This window comes from Typopeltis vanoorti, chromosome 23 (genome assembly GCF_054136105.1).
Source record: "Typopeltis vanoorti isolate ZY-2024b chromosome 23, IOZ_Tvanoo_1.0, whole genome shotgun sequence".
In the NCBI taxonomy this organism is placed as follows: domain Eukaryota; kingdom Metazoa; phylum Arthropoda; class Arachnida; order Uropygi; family Thelyphonidae; genus Typopeltis; species Typopeltis vanoorti.
Window position 1 is genome coordinate 26,537,879 of NC_143571.1, and position 16,931 is coordinate 26,554,809.

Below are 16,931 nucleotides of genomic sequence, written 5' to 3' on the forward strand. Positions count from 1 at the left end.
GATGTGCTCTGCATTACTAAGAGACAAGGAGTGATGAGAGCTTGGTCCGCCTTTACCATGAGTTGCCTCAGTCCTGAAGATACTTCAGGCGCAAACTTTGTTTGCTTACACTTGGATAAAGGTTTAAACTAAATTTATTATGTTATTTGTTCAACAAGTCAGTTTTTATGTAATTAACTCTTCTAAGAGTCAGACTAGATTTGTTTCAAGCCAACTGTTTTTTTAAGAATGTCTTGACACACTCCTTGGAGAATAATGGCTATTGGGCAGAATTTTGAATGCAGCTGAGAATGAAGGCTTTGTAATAATAACATATATGGGTACACCTTTCTGGCAATTCGTATAGTAAGGCATGTAAGTTCGGTTCACTTAAACCTTGGTATTATCCAGGTCTACCTACTCACTGATGAGACCTCAATAAAGGTCGAAACCGGTCTGGGTAGTGACCTCTCCTCATAATGTAAAACGGTAATACATCTCCTAGGACCTGCATTTTACATTATGAGAAAATATTAAGGATAGTGATGGATCTTGCTCCACCTTTGCTCTGAGTTGCCCTAGTGTTGTACTACCAGGTGTTGACTTACGCTTGGACTCGTCGAAAGTTCTTCGGCATGAAACTCTTAGATTTCGATCTCCGAGTTTCATATCCAGCTTCAAAATAATGAGGGATTTATTATCCCCTTAACTTAATGAAGGCTTTCTTGGATAATTTCTATAACATGATTACAGCAAGTATCCAGGTAGCAGATACTGTAGTCTGACCATAAAAAGAGAAGCTTCAAACGAAGTCTCCCTCACTTGGTGCTGTTGTAATGGACACAAGGTTGGGAATGAGTGATGGAAGGGCATTCCAATCTTGTACAAGATTATGGTTTGAATTACTGAGAGGAGAGATGACCTCAACAGTGTAAGAAATTAGTTAAGAGTTAGAAGAGGATTGTCTGGTATTCTGGTTGGGGCAGATGTTTGCTTCAGGCCACTGTTTACAGCAAATACTTCACTTTCTCTTCCAGCTCATCAAAAGGATTGGAAAAAGGGAACCAGGGAAAATGACTTTAATCACCGTTATTTGATTAGTTGGACCACAGTGTATCGAACATCACTCAAGGATAAGAATCAGAAAGGGAGCTAAACGATTTTCAGAATTAGGGAAGCAAATGAATGATAAAAATAAGGAATCCTTGAGCCAGAGAAGGGTAAAAAGAGGAAAATTAAGATTAGTCATTCTTTGGCAAGGAATGTCAAAACAAAGAAAAGCATGTGCAAGTGCTACCCTTGTAGTAGAAGGAATCATAGTTGGAAAGTTGAAGTAGGCTGTCGTAGTTGTAATTTGGAGTTTGGTCAAAAATAAGTCGGGTTGGATATCTATAGGTGCACATCATTAAGTTGGTGTTTATGTCATGGATGTGAAAGAGTTTTTTTTTCTCTTTTTTTCTGGAAGTTTTTTTTTTACCTGCAGTAAAACTATGTATTTGAGTTTATTACTGCAGTAGTTCCGCTTGGAGGAAATGCAACTTGATCTACCACCTAATGGGTCTAGTTGCATTTCCTCTAATACGAACCCTACACTGGGTGTGGGGGGGAGGCTGAGTAGTAGTATGTAGACTGCACTTCCAAGTCCATGGTTATGGCATGAAGACTGGATATCCATTGTATAGGTAGTATGTCTGAGTATCTTCCCTCCGGTTTCAACCTTTGTTGAGGTCTCATCAGTGAGTAGGTAGACCAAATAATACCAACATCAACCATCAACATTACTGGCCTAAAAGGTGAAGTAGATGCTTTTCATATTCCGCGCTATCTGATGTGGAAAACTGTGAGTGGGAAAAGATTTATGAGCCTGTAGCTCCCCCTGAGTGGGCCTGAGGATTAGTCATTGGAGTCTTGGTTTAAAATAGCTTTTGGACGTTTGTGCTTGGAGTAGTCTGTTGCATCGTAATTTGCCGCTAGTTGAATTAGATTATTAGGATGCACACATGCTTTTGAGAAAAACTTAGTTGCTATAGTCTGCATGAAGGTGTAAATATAGGGGATATTTATGTCCCGGTGAAGTTGCACAGTGCGTATGAACCATGGTGCGTTGATAATACCAAGATTATAGTGATAGCTTTAATACTTTACAGTACAAGTTGTCAAAAAGATGCACAGATAAATTAATGAAATAAAGAGCCAAAAGGCTTCACTTCACTGTGGGATTAAATATCCCAAAAGGGGATATTTAATCCCACATTAATTCAAAGCCGAATAAGAAAACTCTAACATAGAAATCAAAGAGTTTCATGCCGAATATAGACCTCAATAAAGGTTGAAACCGGTCTGGGTAGTGACCTATCTCCCTTGATGTAAAACAACATACATCTCCTAGAGCTGGTGTGTTGAACCAGTCGATCGCAGAGCAATTTTTGGTCGATCTCTTGTGTATTCCTCCTTACTTACAAATTTAATTAAAACTGAAAACAATATTTTATTTATCATTATTTTGTATTATTTTTAATTTGCTTTAAGTGTATTGCTATTGTTTATTTTTTGTTAAAATTGTCAAATCAGTAATTTTCTTAAAAGTCCGGATAAATGAATTAATTTGGATCAGTGGAAGTCAAACAGCGAGCCAAGTGAATACGATTATAAGCAAAGTGTAAAAACTCGATTGTAGTTTAAATATTTCAAAGCGCATTACATCGATTTTTTACTTAAGTTAAGTCCCATGTGAATATTGTAAAAAAAACAAACTTTCTTTGTCTCAGTATAGTTTGTATTAGATGTTTTTGTAAATAACTCTTTTGAAGCTAACTGTATATCCTGCTTTAATAAGAATATGTTAGAGTGTTAAAAACAAAGGCAATGTTTTTGTTGCCAAAGCTGTACATGGCGGAATTAGAAAGATTATTATTGAAACTTGTATGTATGAGAAAGGCTTGCAGGCTCTAAGTGTAAACATCTCCGCAGTCAGTCAGAAAGAGTTCAAACAACTTTCCGATGGCCAGCAACTTACAATCAAAAGAAAGTGGAGGAGAACAAAAGGCGTGCCGAACTTGAAACTTAAGATGAAAGACTCATACTGATTCTTTGGGGGGGTGGCCAAACTTCATGCGAGGTCTCAGAGGAGGCCTAATAAAAAGGGACTGAAGCAAGCAGAAGGGGATCCCGGTTCCAGAACTGTTGTCAGAGAGGAGGCTGCCTGGTTCAGAGTCGCCGTCAGAGAGACTGCCAGGATCCACGTTGCTTGAGAAAGGAGCTTCTCGGTTCAAGACATCGCTAGAGAGAGACTATTTCTAGGCAGCAGACAAGGTTTCAAATTGCTGAAAGGAAGAGTTCAGAGAATTAGGGGAGAGATACCAAACATGGTATCTCTCCCCTAAGTCATTCAGGTCACTGATAAACAGGTCAGCAGTAGTTTTGCATAGGACAGTGAAATTCATTTGTCATCTGATGCAAGAGTGAGATTTAAACACACAACATACTTTATAACCAAATGTAGAAAGAAGCTTAAAACGTTCGAAAAATTTACAGAGAACTTGTGAGAATGTCACCTTTGACATCTGAGTTGCCTTGGTGTTGCACTACTTAAGACAAAACTCTGCCCAGGAGCTATATATCGCATTTAATTAGTGATTAAATTAGATTTCACTGGGTTGAAAGCTGCGTCAAACTTTTGTTCTCGTTGCAAATATGCAGAAACATACACAGTGAGAGAGAGAGCCCTCAGTTTGATACCACAGCAACAACAACAACATTACTGGCTAGATGGGTGAAGCAAATATACTTTTCATATTCCCCTTTATCTGTGTAAAGAAACATGGGGATGGGGGTTGTGAGCTTTACGCTTGCCCTTTGAGGGCTGTGGAGTTTGCTCCACAGCCCTCAATTCTGCTCCCAGCTGAATGCAGCTGGGAGCAGAATTGTTTTGGGTCTTTTGTGTTTGCAGTGTTTGGATTCATGATACCACAGCAGTCCAATGTCAGAAAGTGAATTCTCAGTAGGTGCATAATCAATTATTAAAAGTATTTTGGGTCTTTTGTGTTTGCAGTGTTTGGATTCATGATACCACAGCAGTCCAATGTCAGAAAGTGAATTCTCAGTAGGTGCATAATCAATTATTAAAAGTATAAAGCTACAAGGCTTCAATTTGGCTTAAGTGAGATATTAAAGTGTACGATATTATGGATCTAGTCATATTTTATAGCCAAATGTGGAAATAAACTATTTTAAAAATTTACCAGAGAGATTATAACCTAGACAAACATATGGGCTCCTGTAACAAACTTGATGTGGTCCCTATGAATTTGCTATAGTGAGAGTCACAATATTAGTATGTATGTCAGAAACTGATAATACAGTACACTATATATTACAACCTTTATTTACACTTCTTAATACACATGGTGACAAAAGTTAAAACTCTTTGTAGCTATGTGCAGAGGCATACTGGGTAATTTGGATCCTGAGAAATTTCCCATTGGATTGGATGCCAGTATGCACTGAACAGGCTAGTGGCAACTTTCTTTTACAATATTTTACAGGGCCAATTTGCGTTTTCAATCTGTCTCCGGCTGGGTGTGTATCATGTTATATGTCAAATAATAAAATTTTAAATGTTCAAAAAATTAATGTCTTCTGGCAAGTTCAGTGCGTAACCATTTACTGTCTTCATAAAACTGCGGATCAACAACACGAATGGCAGTGCGTTTATAAAAGTAATAGTGAAAAGCTGCACCTGGAAGAAACATTCAGAAAACAGCTGTCAGTTAACTATTTCTGGATATTAAATGTTTTGCTAGATACAGTCAACACTCACTATAGCAAACCTATAGAAACAGTGGTTTGTTATAGTAAATTTCTTTTAGTACCTATGGAAATGTGGATGAGACTTTTAGTAGTTTGTTATAGCAGTGTTATAGTGAGAATCAACTATAACTAAGGAAATAAATAATAATGCACATTCCTAACAAAGAATAACTTCATTTTTTTTCATTACTACCAATGAAAACACAATATACAGTGCTTAAACAAATACTGTTCATTTGCTTACCTTAAATATGTAACTGTTTGTTATATGGTTTGCAAGTTTCAGTAAATTTAATTGAGCATCAAGAATTAAAGGGGTCTCAAATGCAACATATGCCTAACGTGTCCAACATGGACCATGAAGCCATATATCAAACATATCATACACATAGCATAGATAATGTATAGCTATGAGGGTGGTCTGAAAAGTTCTCAGCTTAACAATGAAAAAACAAATTTATAATCTCAAAATTATTATTTTTCAACATAATCTCCCTTAAGACTAATACATTTATTCCAGCGATGCCCCAGCGCCATTATCCCATCCCTGTACTGGTTCTCTGTAAGATCTGCAAAATACCCCCCTACAGCTGCAATCACCTCTTGACTCGAAGAAAAACACTGACCAGTGAGGAAGAATTTTAGTTTTGGGAAGAGATGGAAATCAGAGCGAGCCAAATCTGGGGAATAGGATGGATGTTCCAATAATTCATAGTGCAGATCCCTTAATTTTCCCATTGCCAAAACACCTTTGTGGGCAGGTGTATTGTCCTGATGAAAGATGATTTTTTTCTTCTGCAAACTGGGTCTTTTCTTATGAATTTTTTTGTCTAGTCTGGTTAAAAGATCAGAATAATATTCCCCCGTTATTGTTTTAGCCTTTTCAAGATAATTAATAAACAAAATGCCTTTAGCATCCCAAAACACCGATGCCATGACCTTTCCTGTTGATGGAACCGACTTTGTCTTCTTTGGCGCTGAACAACCAGCTACTGTCCACTGTTTTAACTGGTGTTTGGATTCTGGTATGTAATGGTGAATCCAAGTCTCATCCATAGTAATAAATCGACCCATAAAATCAGTTTTATTCTTGTTAAAACACTCCAAACACTGTTCAGAGATTTTCATGCAAATGCATTTTTGATCTGCTGTGAGCAAGCGCAGCACCCATCTTGCGCAAAGCTTTTTCATATATAATTATTCATGCAAAATATATCCTACATGTTCTCTTGAAATGCCTATAGTCTCAGCAATTTCACGTTGACTCGCTGATCATCCAATACTATATCGTGCACTTGATCAATTGGACGTCCTTCACGTGGATCATCTTCAAGGCTGGTATGGCCACGTTTAAACTCGGCAGCCCATTTCCTAATTGTCAAAAACGAAGGAGAAGAGTGACCATAAACTTTTATGAACTTCAAATGAATTTATTTTGGTGTTAAACATTCTTTTACAAAGAATTTTATATCCGCACAATACTCAATTTTATCCATTTCAAGGGATACAGCTAACACTTTTGCTTCAGACAGCTGTATAAAACAAACTACTTGATAGAATGACTTGCAATTTCACATGGATGCTTATGACAGATGTACCAACTTAGAAAAAGAAAATCTTGCCAAATAGTGTTGCCATCTATAGTCAAGGCCGAGAACTTTTCAGACCACACTTGTATAACAAATATCTAGTCAACGGCTCTATTTAATACACCCAGAACAATAAGGACCTTATCTGCCAGATTTAAGGTGACCAGTGTTGCCATCTATGGTGAAGGCCAAGAACTTTTCAGACCAGCCTTGTATATTGAGTGGTTGATTTTCTAGAAATTCCATATAGAAACTGGCTGGAAAATAAGGGAACACAGCAGTTCCATCTAGTTGTCTGTATATTTTTCGTTCCATGAAAAATAACCTGAATAAATGGCAAATTGGAATAATTAAGATATATTAATTATTAAATATCTGAATTATTCAAATTCACCATGTGAATAATTAGAAGAGAAATGTAGTTTGAGGGATGTGGGAGTTGCTTAAGGGCCGAAGCCAAATAACTGAGAGGAGACCTCCACATTGTCTTTAAGGAATGTAGAGAACTGACTGGGGCTTCTGACTTAATGCCTAATCCTCACCTTCATGTGGTGCACCTCGTTAGTAGGTATCCACTGGACTCAACAAATGAGGATAGGCTGGTAATTTGGGACTTAGCTGAAAAAATTATACTCACTATTGGCTTAAACCACAAATAATATGATGGTGCATCGCCCAGTTAAACAAGGCTCCCACTGATTTTGCGAAAGAATTAGATGAGCAGTAAAAAGTCAGCCACTGGAACAGACTCAAGCTCAATTTCTAGAGCAATAAAAACCGAAAAACAGGCAAAACATCAGCAAAACAGGTGCTTAATGCCAAGATGGTAGGAAAGAGACCCAGAAGAAGACAAAGTCTAGGTGGATTGAATAAGTCAGAATACCTTAGAATTATGAAATGTTAGATATGACAATACTGGAATGTTCATGAGTAATAGATTGATTTTGAGGAAAATTGTTGATAGGAGATTAATAATAATGTAAACATAATCATGTAGTGCTGTTATAGTAACCTAAACACCCTTTTGGAGATAGATACATATCAGGAAATTGATGTGATTATGTTATATTTAGGCAATAATGTTCAAGGAAAGTAAAGGAAGGAGTAGTGACAGCATTCAACACCAATTGATTGGAAGGCAGTTTTGAGTAGAACTGTGAGCAAACTTCAAAATTGGAAAATAGACAATGAAACTTATTTGTGCCTATGGTCCCCACAGAAGGATCTCCTTCTGTGGGGACCATAGGCACAAATGGAAAACTGTTACCTGTTGGAGGCCTAAACAACAGAAGAGACTGTGAATTCCACCAGGTATATAGAAATGTTTTGGTAAAGTTTGGAGAAAAGGGCAAGGCTGATAATAATGGTAAGTATCTGCTGGATTTCTGCTCAGCATGTGGACTAGTCATTACTAACTGGTTCTAACATAAAGATTTCCACAAGTTTGCATGGAGAAAAGACACAAGAAATAAGAAAAGCCTCATTGACTGTGTTGTTATTATTATTATGTAACACCTCCAGGGAGTCCAAAGACTCATCGAGGGAGGGCACCTACTCTACAACTCTCTGTCTCCACCACTCCATCAACCGCAATTACCTTCATCATCTACACCAACGCCATCTACTGCCGACCACGACCACTAGAATTTTCACAATCACAAACATCCATTCCCATGGTGGGATTCAAACCTGCAGCCTTTTGAATGGAGAGCGGATATGCTAACCACTCAGCCAACCAGGCCAGCAAAATGTTATTGTTGATAGCGATATCTTCATGTTGGTTCAGGATACAAGAGTGTACAGAAGATATGAAATTGGAAGTGACCATCACTTCCCATTTAGGATAAAATAGGATAAAACTGAATAGCAGAATGAAAATAACAGTATGTAAAAATGTTTTAAAAAGAATTTAAGTTGGGTAGATTTTACAGGTTAACTGTAGACTACTATACAAACATTATTGAAGAAAGAATGAAGGAGTCTGAAAACCTGAACCACACCTTGGTATCTCAGGGGCAAACTCTGAAGAAAACATTGATTGATTCAGCTGTGGAGGCATGTGGTGAAGTTGTCTGCAAGCATAGAAAAATAAGAACACTGACAGACACAGGAAATTAAAGAAGCAGTTCTGGAAAAGAAGAAAGCATACTGAAAGTTTCTAGCAAATATGTCAACAGATGCCCTAAAAGAATACAGAGAAAAATGTAACAGAGCTAAGCTATGTGTGAAAGTAGCTAAACAAAAATCATGGGAAGAAAATCATTAAGAATATAGAAGGTAAACATCAGGAAGGTGGTAAAATGCTCAGAAATGGAAAAAATACTATTCTAAAAAAGAATCAAAGACGATAAAGGTAATATGAAAACTGAAGATAAGGATGTCCTAGATGTCTGAGATAATTATTTTGAAAGGCTGTTAAATGAAACAAGCAGTGGCAGAACTGTAGTAGAAAATTTTCAAGAGAAATGTAAAGATGAGTAAATATCAATACTTGAGGTAGAAAAAGCTGTCAAAAATTTGAAATATGGAAAGGCAACTGGAGAAGATGATATCTGACCAGAAATGCTCAAATATGAAGGTATAAAAGTTTTGCATTGGCTACACTGCATAATTCAGAGAGCATGGTCAGAAGGTAGAATTTCGGATGATTAAAGTAGAACTCTCATAGAACCTATTTATAAAAAAGAGAACAAAGCAGAATGTGAGAATTACAGAAGGAATTTCTCGATTAAGTATTCCAGGTAAGATTTATGCAGGCATACTTGAAAAGAGGCTGAGAAAAATTGTGTAAAAGAAACTGGATCAGATTTTCGTTTTACAACGAATAGTTGAGAAATCATAGGAATATGACAAGGAATTTGTACTTGAGTGTTGTAGATGTGGAAAAGGCATACGACAAAGTGCACAGGGAAAAACTTTTCAAAACACTGCAGTTATATGGGGTAAATGGAACATTATAGAGGCAATACATAGTTTATGTTTAAGTTTTAAATTAGCAGCTAGAATCAAAGGAAATACAGGAAGATGGGTTGATATGAAATCAGATGTAAGATAAGAATGCACATTTCTCTTATTCATCTATATGGATCACATTATGAAAGAAAATGGCATTAAACCTGATATTAGAATGGGAGATATCAAACTTAGCTCTTTGCTTTATGCAGATGATAATGTATTCCTAAACACATTTAGTGCAAGTCTCCAGGAAACAGCTGTGACAAATTTGGCATGAAAATCAGTAATTTGCTAAAACTATGAAAATGGGTAGGAATATCGAAAACTTCAGCTGCAACATGAATGGAGAGGCTATATAATAAGTAAAATATTTCAGCTATTTAGGCTTTTATTTTTAGTGAAGATGGCAAGTTGAATCTGGAAATAGACAACAGAATAAACAAAGATCATATGGTGGGTAGCCAGTTGACTAAATTTATTTGGAATAAGAGAGAAATTAACTAAAACCCTAAACTAGCAACCAGAAATAAAGCACTTGATCAAAAATTAGAGACCACCGATATGAGAGTTCTAAGAAAGAACAGGAGAGAGTGAACAGATGGCATCAATGGTAGAATCATTAAAAATGAAGACATCAAGAAGGAACTTGATGTTGCTTGCATTGAAGAAGGTGTGAGCAGGGCTAATCTAAGGTGGTATGGTCACTTAAATAGAATGGGAGAGGAAAGATTAGTGAAACGACCCAGAGGAAGACCAAGGTCTAAGTGGATTGATTCGGTCAGAAGCGCTTTAGAAGAAAGAAATGTTAGATATGACAATATATTGCTGCTGACCAGTAATAGACTAATTTGGAGAAAAATTATTGATAGGAGATTAATAAAAATGTAAAGTTAATCATGTAGTGTTGTGCACAATACCCTGAACACCCTCTTCTCGATCTGATCCCACTGATGGGACCTCAATAAAAGTCAAAACTGGTCTGGCTACTGGTACTTCCCATAATGCATAGCATCATACACATTTATAAGAATCTGTTTTGCATTATGGGATACTAAGGCAATTAATGTGAAGACAATTAGCCTCTATATACGGAGAGCATAGTTGTGAAGATACTTCATGCAAACAAAATTTGTATACACTTCGAAAAAAGACTAAACAAGGATATAACTTCCTGGCAAGTTTACACATGATCTTGTCTAATCATCAGAATTAAACCACATTGAATTTGGTTAGTACTTTGGGGGAACACTGAGTAGTACTGGCATCATTACTTTTGCTCAGATGTGGTGGCAGTGATGTGCTATAGATCTTGTTACCTTTCTTTCATATGTAGTTCAAATATGTATAGGGTGTTTCAAAATTTATATTTTGTAAATAACATGAATAGTTTTAAATAATTTTAATGATTATGTGTATTTTAAATGTGTATTTTCATGGTGACAAGAATATGTTAGAAAGGGTCTAGAAGATTCACAAGGTGGTCAGTGGTCTTTGGAATGTGAAGTATGAAGACAGATTGAAAGAATGTAAATTGCAAAGCCTGAATAGGAAGAGGAGGGAGAAGAAGTGATCCAGACATAGTTAGGAGTTATCAGGTTGACATGAAAGCAATTTTTCACAGAATGGGGCAGATGGTAGAACAAGAGAAACTGTATAAAGAAGGCATGAGCAGAGGAGTGAAGAAGGTTCTTTGAAAGAAGTACTGCAGAAATCATATATTTCCCATATATAAGTAGTGAAAAGATGTAAAACCTATTATTAAAATAGTCTAAATCAGAAAAAGTTGTAGAACTTTTTTCACTTGGTTATAAGTTAAACTTGCCAAGAAATTATATTCTTATTTATTCAAAAATAAAAAAATAAACAGCATAATTTCTTGGAAGCTTAATTTAACTTATAACCAAGTGAAAAAACTTTCTACGTGTGCATTCAGCAAGATGACTTGGATGTTGCCTACTTAGCTTACTCCATTATGTATTTCCATATTTAATGTCATCTTCACTAAAAGTCTAAACAGCTGAAATACTCACTTATTTTATAGACTCATCATTGAGAATGCAGTTATTAATTATTTTATTATTTTTAATATTTGTCCTTTTACTGGGATTTTCATACCAAATTTGTTACAGCAATTATTCAATTTGGTTAAAGAGTTGCATTGGATTTATTAATCATGAGTAATAACATCACATGTATAAAGGAAAGTAGAGTTCACTATCTCTGTAATATTTACTATGAAGGAAAGTTGTATTTTAATACAGCTTTCCTTCATTTGTTTTTTCACTGGATTACATTATGAAGAAAGTTGTATTAAAATACAACTTTCTTCATAATGTAATCCAGTCCATGCAACCTGCTGTCTTCACTACTTAATTCTCCATCTACATGCAATGGCACTTATCCACTATCACCACAAAACACCATCTGCCATCCACTAACAGTAATTTTATTTTATTTTTTGCAAGTTTAGTTAATTTACAACCAAGTGAAAAAACTTTCTACATGTGCATTCAAGCACTAGATGATTCTTACCTACTTTGCTTATTCCATTATGTATTTCCACATTTAATTTGTCATCTTCACTAAAAATTTGTCTGGGATGAAAAAACTAAAGTTTCTGGGAGAACAAACGCCTGTTACTTCTGAATGAGACTAACTAACTCATCTTCAAGAAAAGCTTCTTGAAAAAGCCTCTATCAAGAAATCTTGATAGAGGCTTTTTCAGTGCAATGTGCTATCATTCTGCCAATTGTACATCTTCATGCACATCAAAAAACATTGGTACCTATCTTAAATTTTGTTGGAGTGGAGTTTTTACCAGTTGCCTACTTTTTAACAATAACTCCAATTATGATATTAATTATATTCTTCTTCTTCTCATTTCATCCGTTTGATAACGGGTTGAGTCCACTAAGAAGAAAGGTTCTCCACTTATCGCGATCTTTAGCCATCTCAATCATGACTCTATAGCTGGGTGGATGGGAATGTTCTTCCAGCAACTTTATCAAAGTACTTCTTGGTCTGCCTCTAGATCATTTTCTTCTGATATATATCCATTCAGAGCTAAATATGGGAGTCTATGAGGGGCCATTCTCTGAATATGACCAAACCATCTCAGTTGATGCTTAATGATTGTGTCTATTATATTATCTGGGAAGTTTAAATCTATTCTGACTTGATCATTAGTCTTGTGTTGCATCCAGTGGGTGTTATTAATTTTTCTGAGGCATTTCATTTCAAATGCTTGAATTTTCTTGATTGGTTGTTGAGTTAATCTCCAGGCTTCTGAAGCATAAGTAGCCGTTGGGATAATAATTGTTTTATATAATTTTAATTTTAGACTCGTTGGGATTTTTTTATTTTTCCATATTTTGTTTAGTTTATTCATGTTGGTCTAACCTAGGTTTATCCTGTGTTTTACTATTTCCATATTGTTGAGGTTACTAGATATAAGACTGCCAAGATAAACATATTTATTAACTTGTTTCAGCAGGTGATTTTAGAGATTTATAGAAATATTTTCTTCTTCTCTACCTATCTTCATTATTTTTGTTTTATGATGATTTATTTTCATACCATAAGTTTTACAAGAGTCATTTAAAATATTAATAGTTTTTTCCAGCTGTGGTTTAGAATCTGCTAAAATAATGATATCATCTGCATATTTTATGTGATTAATGTTCTTACCATTGATTTTTACACCTGGTTCATCAGCTATGGTTTTACAGACTTCTTCTAGGAAGATGATAGAGAGTTGAGGTTAGAGAGGGCATCCCTGCATTACACCTTTCTCGACTCTGAAATCCTCAGTTTTAATGTTGTTCGTTTTAACAAAAGCTTTGGTGTCTCCATAATAATTTGTAAATAAATGTTAAAATATCAAAATCCATTTTTACGTTTTTTAGGATAGTGATCAATTTGTTTCTATTAACTGAATCGAAGGCTTGCTTAAAATCTATAAAACAAAAGTATATAGGCAGGTTGTATTCCCAATATTTTTCGACTATATTATTAATGGTGAAGATATGGTCTATAGTGGATCTATGTGGCCTGAATCCTGCTTGGTTTTCCTCTATGATTTTTTCTGTAAGCACCTGTGTTCTCTTTTATATAATTTGAATGAATAGTTTATAACTATGACTTAAGAGTGTTATGGGTCTATAATTTTCACATATTCTTTTGTCTCCTTTTTTGTGAATTGGTATAATTCCTGTTTTCCAGTCAGTTGGAATTACTCCAGTATAAAGAATTTGATTAAATAAATTCAATAAGAAATTAATAGCTTCCTTGCCACCATATTTCCATAGTTCTATAGATATTTCATCTTTACCCGTAGCTCTTGAAAGTTTCATTTGGTTTATTGCATTTATAATTTCCGCTGGAGTTATGGGTGGTGCCTTTTCATATATATCATCTTTTCTGTTATGCTTTCCTCCTCCTGTTCTTTTTGAAATAATGTTTGATAGTAGTCCTTCCAAATTATTTTAATAATTTGTATTGACCAAGTTTCTAGATTGTTTTTATCTTTCATTGTTAATGGTTTATCTTTATAGATCTTAGTTAATTCTTTGATAATTTTGTATACAGTTTTATTATCATTTCTTTTATTAGCTTCTTCGCACAGTTTTGCTTTTTCCTCCAACCAGTTATTTTTGGCAGATATGCACATTTTATCAATTTTGTTTTTAAGATTCTTATAATGTTGTTTATTTTCTTCTGTATTTTTTTATATTTAATATATGCTTTGCTGCTCTTTTTAGTATTTAGAATTTCAGGGGTTATCCATTCATGATTTGGTCTTGATGTTGTACCAAGTATGTTTTTTGCAGTACTTGTAACAATTTTTTTACCTTGATTCCATGTATTTTCTATATTATCATAGGATAATCTTCTAAACTCATTTCCTATTAGTGTCTGATAGTTATCTTGCATAGATTTCTCTTTCAATTTTGACAGGTCCACTTTGTTGATAGGAGCTCATGGTTTACGATACTTGAATTTTAGTTTAATTTTTGCTGCAAGCAGTTCATGGTCAGTGTCAAGTAGTTTTTAAAGTTCTAACATTTTGCACTGATGATTTCCAATTGCATTTGATTAGAATGTAATCAATACAGTTCTTTATTGTACCATCTGGTGAGGTCCATGTGTATTTGTGGGAAGGTCTATGGGAAAAAAAAGGGTATTACAAATAAATAATTATTTACTTTACAAAATTCTAATATTCTTTCTCCTCTTTCATTTCTGTTATCGGTATGACTTAACGTGAAATGTCTCGTTTGGAAAATTTCAAAATTGCATGACACACTATCCCTTACCTGCGGAATGTTACAGTGCAACCAACTGGAAATACGGATAATCCTTAGTTTTTGAATTAATCCATTTTTAGAAGGGACTCAACGGTCTGGTTTTTTAACATTAAAGTCTATGGGAGACCGCTGTGCACGTCGTGATGCATTAGCAGGTGTCTAGTCCTCGTCCGCAAGCGGAAGTGAGGGGGATGAAGCGAATGTTACATCAGGCAGACGTCACACTGATGCACCAATATGGAGAGAAGACTAGCTTTGTGCTACCGGAATAATGGTGCCCGCCGATTTTGAAATGGACATTCCTTTACCAGAGGAACTGAACATGCATAGGATATAAAGAAAACAGCTATAACACAAATCAGAAGCATTTTTGCTGGATGTTCTTTAGATTTCACTAATCTAAAGAACTAACCTAACCTAACCATGCAATGTGTCTTGCAATTTTCCAAAGGAGTCAAACACCGTCCAAAGCAAGATAGGGAGCCTCGGTAAACAAGTTGCATGTGGTCAGCCGCATATTCCCGCAAGCGACCGTATAGTAACCAGAAACATACAGACACCACGGCCGCTATCCTACTCGCAGGCGGAGAGAGAGCCAACGTCACAGTGACGTCAACCCGATGTTACTTCTGTTTCATCCCCCTTCCAGTGACATCTCTTCCAGTAGCGAACGAAGACGAGGTACCCGCTCATGCATTAGTGTGTCCGCTGCGGTCTCCCATAGGCTACCATGTTAATGAACCGGCCATTGGAATGGAAGGAGTCCGATTTTCGAAATGGATTAATTCCCAAACCTGAAATGACCCGGAATTTTAGTAAGTTGCGCTATTCCCACTAAAAGGTAAGAAATTACATGACATGCTAATTTCGGAATTTCATGTCGAGACATTCTTTTTCAAGTTTTGTCCCGTTATCAACTCCAAACCTGCCCATCACATTCTCCATGCCTGGGGTGAACTTCCCAATTTTGACATTAAAATCTCCCATCACTATTAATATATCTTTCTTATTGGTCTTGTCTATTAGATCTTGCAACTTATTGTAAAAGGTATCGATTTCTTCATCTTCATCATTGACTGGTCAGGGGCATAGATTTGAATTATTGTAAAGTGAACGTTTTTTTCTTTACCTTTTAATCTGATAGCGATCATTCTTAGGCCATGTGGTTCTATGGCCATGACTGCATTTTGTAGACTATTATTATTCACTAAAATGGCAACTCCTCTATGTATATTGTCCTCTCTGCCCAAGTAGAATAGTTTTCCTGAATTTAGATTTATAGCTCCTTCTCCTGCCCAATGGGTTTCAGCAAAACCTACAATGTCCCATTTAATCCTAGCAAGTTCTTTGTCCATCAGATTTATTTTCCCAGGTTTTAACAGTGTCCTTATATTTAAGGTTAAGAGATGTGAAACTCTATTGGCTGACCACATACTAAATTTCTCAACTGCTCCCTGTGATCTAGGATCAGTCGCGTTGGTTTACTCGGACGCAGTAACATTCTCTTGACACAGTGGAGACCCCTGATTCATAGGGTTGAATGGCAGAATAATGCAGCCAGCTTGACACTCCTCTGCTGCATCCTTTGGTCCACGACTCATTCTTTATTCGGAACAACCCATTGGGGTTTCCCTCATTCTCCACCCGAGGGACGCACCTGGTGGAGTCAGGTCTCCCCCCAGGTTAATTATATTAACAATAATTAATATAATTAATAATTAATTAATAATTATTATTTACTGGTATCTCACCTGTGTTAGTCTTCTTGAACTCGGTAACACCAATTAAGTTGACATGGTATTTCCCTAATTCTTCTGCTAGTTTCACATAATTTCCAATTGTGTTTCTAATGCCGTTGGGTACTATCTATCTTAAATTGTGTTAAGGTTGATGCAAGTTTTTCCACTTGATTATACTGTAAATTAAAGATACCAAGAAATTATATTCTTGGCTTAATCCTTTATCAAAGTATAAGCAAACAAGTTTGCACCTGAACTATTTTCAGGACTGGGGCAAACTGTGAAGCTAATGACTTCACATCACTTGCCCTTAATATTCCATAATGCAAAGCACATCTCCTTGCAGACATGTATAATGCTATACATTATGAGAAGGGTTGCTACCCAGACCGGTTTTGACCTTTACTGAAGTCTCATCAGTGGGAGCCAGATCCAGAGGTGATACCAAGGTTGAATTAATGAAGAAGTCATATTTTCGTATATGAGTAGCATTTCGTATACTAAGGCAAGTGAGGTGAAGTCATTAGTTTCTTTATACGAGTTGCCCCAGTCCT

General features: G+C 35.9%; 1 protein-coding gene across 2 annotated transcripts in view; it reads right to left on the minus strand.

The window, feature by feature from the left end:
- Nucleotides 1–4,344: 4,344 nt before the first annotated feature.
- LOC150093706 (transmembrane protein 138) overlaps nt 4,345–16,931 on the minus strand; it is a 57,603-nt gene continuing 45,016 nt past the window's right edge. For both annotated transcript variants that reach the window (XM_090412974.1, XM_090412972.1), the window contains exon 5: nt 4,345–4,717. In XM_090412974.1, the coding sequence (XP_090269100.1) occupies nt 4,608–4,717 (110 nt within the window). In that variant the 3' untranslated portion in view covers nt 4,345–4,607. The remainder of the gene's footprint in view (nt 4,718–16,931) is intronic.